General features: G+C 37.5%; 2 protein-coding genes across 2 annotated transcripts; one reads left to right on the top strand and one right to left on the bottom strand.

Annotated features, from left to right (window-relative positions):
• Positions 1-4,410: 4,410 nt before the first annotated feature.
• On the bottom strand, positions 4,411-5,204 carry LOC134649188 (3-oxoacyl-[acyl-carrier-protein] reductase FabG-like). The gene has a single exon (XM_063503904.1). It carries the CDS (start codon positions 5,166-5,168, stop codon positions 4,413-4,415), a length of 756 nt encoding a protein of 251 aa, XP_063359974.1. The 5' UTR covers positions 5,169-5,204; the 3' UTR covers positions 4,411-4,412.
• A 1,252-nt stretch (positions 5,205-6,456) lies between these two features.
• Positions 6,457-6,792, top strand: LOC134649189 (uncharacterized oxidoreductase TM_0325-like). Its single transcript, XM_063503906.1, has one exon. The coding sequence runs from the start codon at positions 6,457-6,459 to the stop codon at positions 6,775-6,777; it is 321 nt and encodes a 106-aa protein (XP_063359976.1). The 3' UTR covers positions 6,778-6,792.
• Positions 6,793-7,431: the final 639 nt, after the last annotated feature.

Here is a 7,431-nt window from a genome sequence, read left to right on the forward strand (position 1 = left end):
CACATCGTCTGCCGTGGCAGAAACATGCAGGCGCGATGCATATAGCGCCGTGTTCGGTATGGTAACCACATCAAGCCAGCAATATCCTATTCCGCGTTGCCACACAGGCTCCTGAGAGTTTAAATAACCATAGTTTTTTTATATACCTGTCTAAATTATAATGTTGAACCTAGTAGGGTACCCAGTGACACTCCAAACTTATTGGATACTAGCTTCTGCCCGCGACTTCGTCTGCGTGGAAAAAGTAATTTGGGTACCTACCTTACTTTTCAAACAAATCCCCATCCCTAAATTGGTCCACTCTATAAATTTCCACCCCATTTTTATGTAATATAATATAGGTACTACATAATACTTTTACGTAACTCTATTGACTTGAGCGTCTTCAATAACAAAACTTCCTTGAGACAAAGACATATTAAATATATTAGAAACGGGTCACTCACGTATTTTAAGTCGAAAAACGCTCGACATGTTTCACTTCGTACCGAGAAGTGTCATCAGGAGCTTGCGTTTACGGTGGCGGAATACGTGAGTGACCCGTTTCTAATATATTTAATATGACTTGAGCGTCCTTGAAAACTTGAATTTTTATTATGGCTATGTGCAAAGTGGCGGAGAAATTAAGCGACAAGAATACAATACCGTCTTACGGTCACGTGATCTGTCGCGGGTCGCGGGTTTATCATCTTTTCCCCACCTCCAAAAGTGCACAGCGCCGCTAAAGAAGTTTTCACTTCAAAAATGAGACACGCTAGAACTCGCGAGTCCGGGCCGGGGTTTCCGACACTTCGTTTTCTATGACGGGTGATCGGTGATCACGTGATGCTTTCAATAGAAAACTGATGTGTCGGACGCCTCGGCCCGCACCCGGTTCTAGGGTGAGACATCCTAATGGCTCCTCTCCACGATGCTATCTCATTCTGCCGTATGGCTGCGTCCCTTGGAGTGGCCGGCGCTGGCCCATCGTGTAGAGGAGCCATAAAAGCAGCGTAATAGGCATGCACGGAATTAATATCATTGTAGTAGCCGGCTACACATACTAAACAGACTTGTCAAATCCAGGCAAAGCATTCTAATTCTAAAACCAATAAAACGGTCACAAGATTAATTTACTCGTGAGCTCACTAAATACTTATGATTTTACACCTCAACATTCACAAAATCTCTACGTCAACAATTAAAGAAAAGGCAGTTAGAGGCACATTGACTATGTTTTAAATCAAAAGTGTCCCATTATCACAAACGTACGTCGATCCTGTAATGCTCCTAGCCCTATCACTGGCCAGGAACATAATTAAATCTGCTATCTCTTCAGGCTCCACTATCTTCTTTAAAGCGGTGTCAGCTTTACATTTCTCATACACTTCCTCTGAATTTGGCGTCCCTATATTTTTCAACATATTCGTCTTGGTGGCTCCAGGGTTCACAGCATTCACTCTGACTCCATACGGAGCGAGGTCCAAAGCCACGCAACGTGTGAAGTGGCTTACACCAGCTTTTGAAATTGAATAACCTATATATTTTCCTGCTGTAACGCGACGATCAGCTATACTTGAAGTATTGACGATGTTACCTTTAGTTTTGATGAGGTATGGAGCAGCAAGGTGCGTCAAGTAAACCATGGAGCGCAGATTCGTGTTCATATTGATGTCGTAGTTCTCCATAAAATTCTCTTTCAATATGAATGAATCCTTGATAGCTCCTGCATTATTGATTAGTATATCTAACTGTCCAAATTGATCGATGGTTTCTTTCACGATGGTTTTGATATTTTCGTCTTTAGTTATATCTGCTGTGATGATAAGAGGTTTATTGCCGTGTTGTTCGCACTGCTTTGCGGTTTCTTTTAGATTTTCTTCATCCTTGTCCACCAGGGTTACCTTGGCACCTTCTCTGGCCAGTGCTTTGACAGTAGCTGCTCCCATCCCGGAGGCAGCACCGGTCACGATTGCAACTTTGCCGGTGAAACTCATTGCGTTAATACCGCTTGATAGAATTTCACTGCGGACTTCTTATCGTAAGACGTATTTTATAGCAAAGTCTTATCTTATTTTAGTAAATATATTACAGATTACTAAATGTTATTAGCCACATTATTGATAATTAATAAAAGGAAGGTAGATACTTATGCAAAGGTTCAATTTACAATTCTTGCATTTATCCTTTCTTGTCACTGTACCTGTCACTTTATGTGTTGATACCCCACTGTCCCCAGTTTGAAAGTTATGTAGACCATGGGGCCCGCTTGAGTGGCATAGTTTCAAAACAGTGATATTTCTAAGTAGGTTACGGAATACGCTTCAGTACCCACGATTCTAACCCTTCTTTAAAGGTCAACTTGGGCTATTGTGATGAGTAAGAGCTTCAATGGCTTATATAAATGAAACATTGTCTGTCTTTCATTGAATTAAATTTAGTTCCAAAATACCTAAATAATAACTAAATGCCAAAATTCTTCCGAATAAAATCACGAGACAAATACTTTTAAATAAAAAAAGTCGCGAGGTTTGTCAAAGTTATATACCTATTATCTGCGGTTTATAAGACTAATGAATATTATTATTGATAATGGGACCTGGAAACATTAGGTATCTCTATTAATTAGCTGCAGGCCACAAGTCAGTTATGTCTGGAGTCTGAAGTCGGTTTGGAACTACAAACGATCGATATATAGAGCATTCACGGAAAAGACATAATTCTTAAAAATAATAAAAAAGCCTTTATTTCTAGTCATTGAAAAAAAATTTAAGAAAAGGTACATCAGTTAAAAATAATATGAAAAGTTTATTAAAATAATTGAAGGGACTATTTGAGGAGATGGTTGTCCTTGCACTAAATTATTAGATTAGATAAAAGATAGATCAAATACAGGTTGTTTGAAAAATTAAAATAAAACATATTAATACACAGTATAGCGTCTTGACGACTGGGCATCGAAATTTGCTAGTCAATTCAATTCAAAATATACTTTATTCATGTAGGCCTAGAAACAAGCACTTATGAATAGTAATTAGGTTTTACATACCTACATATTATCTTAATCTAATTATCAGAGCAATTTATTGATGTTAATATTTTTTCATAATAACATTGTATTATTATATAGGTAGATCAAATTTAACACTAAGAATTTCACAAACATATCGTGAAACATAAAAAGCTTATAATAAATATTAGTCTAGAATGCTTCTAGAATAATCTAACTGTTAAAAAAAACATAGGTAACAAAAGAAGTTTAAATTTAATTCTGTCAAGTTGACATAAAGTTAAAACTTGATTAAGGCCTATGTACTACGCGAAGGACGCCGGGCGTGAGGAACATGGGTTAGCATTTCTTCCTCTATTTCACTAAAACACTCATGAATAATAATATTTTCTCCCTTAGATGTGCAACAAAATTTCTTCTACAACTAAGTCAAAGGGTCTAGCAGGCTAAGCGAACAAGAAGTGCCCCCAACGACGGATTTTGTCGATATTTCTGGTAGTGTACTGTTAGGTCCTAAGGACCCTCCATGCTTAACATCAGACCTCGATTCTCTTTTGTTTGTGTTTGTATACCTACACACTAATCTTCAAACTGCACTGGTACTTCTATCTGTACATATAATGCCAGTGACTACTTATTGGAGAATCGTTTTATTGACATGAAGCACGAACATTTGTGCAAATATTTTTATATGTGTATGTAGTGGGAATTAGTGGCTACTCATGCATATTTTTTTTGGAGGTGTATCTCCGCGAAAAGTAAAAAAAAAATTGGAAGGAAAAAAATATTTTTATTTTTTGCAATGAAGTTTAAGGACAGGATGCTGGTAAAAAATATGCATTTTGTAGTTTTTTTTATTGTTATCAAATATAATTTTGTTTGGTTCATGTAACTTGAATCGTTTATAAAATATGACACTTTCAATGATACCCTAATTATTTTATGTTATCCTGAATAACTCGCAAACAAAAGAGAATCGAGGTCTGATGTTAAGCATGGAGGGTCCTTAGGACCTAACAGTACACTACCAGAAATATCGACAAAATCCGTCGTTGGGGGCACTTCTTGTTCGCTTAGCCTGCTAGACCCTTTAAGATTTATTATTAAACAAAATGTGTTACACTATCTGTTAACTCTGCTATTTCATGTCATGTTGAATAAAAATATTCCATGTCTATTACGAAAACAAACATTTAATGTAGTAGGTAGATATTTTCTGATACCAAATGAAATGGGAAAAGGGTAAAGAAGAAGATGCAGTAGATATCTTCTGGACGATGAGAATGATAAAACAAGACACTTATATAAGTTGTGGTTACCTATAATTAGATAAGCATCAGTCATGATTGTTATATAGATTTAAGAGCATGTAAGATGTATTATCTGTTGGTAGTCCTGAATAAAGAAAATACAATAAAATAATTTACACCAAAAGAGCACCGTTGTCACAAACATACGTAGATCCAGTAATGATCCTAGCCTTATCACTGGCTAAGAACAGAATTAAATCTGCGACCTCTTCAGACTCCGCTACCTTTTTCAACGCGGTGCGATCTTTCCAATACTCCCAAGCGCTATCATCGCTTGGTAAGCCCGCGTTTTGCAATATATTCGTCTTGGTGGGTCCAGGATTTACAGCATTTACTCTAACGCCATGAACGGCGAGATCTAAAGCTGCGCAGCGCGTAAAGTGATCTACACCTGCTTTCGAAATAGAATACGCAAGTAGACCTTTAAAAATGCGAAGTGAAGCGTTACTTGATGTATTGACGATGTTACCTTTAGTCTTGATCAGGTAAGGTACAGCAAGGTGCGTCAAATGAACCATTGAGCGGAGATTTGTGTTCATAATGAGGTCGTAGCTTTCCATAAAGTTTTCGTCAAATATGGACTTAAAATCGCCAATCCCAGCATTATTTACCAGTATGTCTAACTGACCAAATCGGTCGATGGTTGCCTTCACTATGGGTTTAACTTCCTCGTCTTTAGTGATGTCTGCTCTGATGATGAGAGGTTTGTTGCCGTGCTGTTCGCACTGCGTTGCGACTTTTTTTAGGTTTTCTTTGTCTTTATCCACCAGGGCGACCTTGGCACCTTCTCTGGCCAGTGCTTTGACTGTTGCTGCTCCCATCCCGGAGGCAGCACCAGTCACGATTGCCACTTTACCGGTAAAACTCATTGCGTTATTATAGGAGTTTCTGATACCTACTGTAAATTTCTAGTCACAACACTCAATTTATAATTACGTCTTATCGCATTGTTTTTATTATGATAAGAAATATCTATTGTTGCTATTAAGGTCAACGTCCGGGTGTTCTTCACCGTTCCAATACAGGTCATCTTTAAACTAAAGTCACTGTCAAAAATAGAGGTGACAGCAGGGTGTCATCTATTGGTCATTAGCGTGTTGAGCATTGATCTTTGTTGATATCACCCATTAGTTTGCGCGGCATTACAATATTTAACGTTGTCAACATGTGCGCACATATTAGGTATTATTAAGACTTTATTTCGGACATCACAGACAGATCCATAAATTATTAGTTAGGTACAATTACTATGTTAGTATTGACAAAACAACTTATATTTAAGTAAGTACATATATCACTACATAGTATAAAACAAAGTCGCTTCCCGCTGTGTGTCTATGACACTTTAAGTAGTTATTGGTAATTCATTGCCACTCTTAATAAATAAATAATAATAAATAAATAAATAAATAAATATTAATAGGACATTCTTACACATATTGACTAAGTCCCACTATGACACTTCACGTCTATGACACTTTAAGTAGTTATTGGTAATTGGCCACTCTTAATAAATAAATAATAATAAATAAATAAATAAATAAATATTAATAGGACATTCTTACACATATTGACTAAGTCCCACAGTAAGCTCAAGGAGGCTTGTGTTGTGGGTACTCAGACAACGATATATATAATATACAAATACATAGAAAACACCCAAGACTCAGGAACAGATATCTGTGCTCATCACACAAATAAATGCCCTTACCTGGATTCGAACCCGAATAATGTATAATGTACTTTCACTTTTATATTAGAATTTTATAATAGATTGAAGGGACTATTCGGGGAGATGTTTGCCCTGGAAACCGGAATCAAAATATTCATCACATATAGGATATAGGCATTTCTTCCTCTAATTGACAAAAAAAAATATTTTCGCTTATTCAATAAACAGATATTTCAAGCAAAAATTCAAAATACTCGGATTATGTGCATTATTAACTCTTGACTACTCTCTTAAAGATAAAATTATAAACACGTGCCTTAATTTGCTAATTGTATCTTATCGTAGTATTATCTTCTCTGCACTATGTCTCAATTATTATACTGTCTTTGAAATAAAAACATGAGATAAGTTCCCTATAAATAAACAGTTACTCGTACAATAAGGAGTTTGCAGTGAGAATCTGTCCAGCGGTGCTTATTAACGCAATGACTTTCAAAGGCAAAGTGGCTATCGTGACCGGTGCTGCCTCCGGGATAGGAGCTGCTACAGTCAAAGCATTGGCCGGAGAAGGTGCCAAGGTGGTCCTGGTCGATATAGACGAAGAAAAACTAAAAGAAGTCGCAAATCAATGCGAACAGCACGGCAACAAACCCCACATCATCAGAGCAGATATCACTAAAGACGAAGATGTCAAAACCATCGTGAAAGAAACCATCGACCAATTCGGTGAATTGGACAATCTGGTCAATAATGCAGGAACTGCCAAGGATTCATGCATATTTAAAGAAAATTGTATGGAACGTTAAGACCTCGTTATGAACACGAATCTGCGCTCCATGGTCCATTTGACGCACCTAGCTGCCCCTTACCTGATCAAGAGTAAGGGTAACATTGTCCATACTTCAAGTATTGCTGATCGTGTCATTACAGGAGGAGTATATCTGGGTTATTCGATTTCTAAAGCTGGTGTTAGTCACTTCACACGCTGCGTGGCTTTGGACCTCGCTCCGCATGGAGTCAGAGTGAATGCTGTCAACCCTGGAGTCACCAGGACAAATGTATTGCAAAACGCAGGGATGACTAACCAGGACGAATTATTTGAGGAATGGAAAGAGCTAAATCCGTTGGGAATGATAGTGGAACCTGATGAGATCGCAGACTTAATTTTGTTCCTGGCCAGTGATAGGGCGAGGAGCGTTACTGGATCGACGTATGTTTGTGATAATGGGCAAGTCATCAAATAAATCATAACCAATTAGGCGTTGTAAAAACGATTCATATGTTTGACATAATCAGAATTTAATTTGTTTTATTTTCTGGTACCTAGTTAAGTTCGTATGAAATATATCTGAACGCCGCGCAGGCGAGTTTTTTTTTATTAAGACTGCGTGGCAAAGGCCACCTCTCAATGTACAAAATTCCCACGGATGAAGAAAACAATTAGTGTCCGACCGAAACGT

This window comes from Cydia amplana, chromosome 6, assembly GCF_948474715.1.
Source record: "Cydia amplana chromosome 6, ilCydAmpl1.1, whole genome shotgun sequence".
NCBI lineage: Eukaryota > Metazoa > Arthropoda > Insecta > Lepidoptera > Tortricidae > Cydia > Cydia amplana.

Excerpts from the sequence above, each read along its gene's own strand:
- LOC134649188 (XM_063503904.1), bottom strand. The coding sequence starts at position 5,168 with ATGAGTTTTACCGGTAAAGTGGCAATCGTGACTGGTGCTGCCTCCGGG.
- LOC134649189 (XM_063503906.1), top strand. The coding sequence starts at position 6,457 with ATGACTTTCAAAGGCAAAGTGGCTATCGTGACCGGTGCTGCCTCCGGG.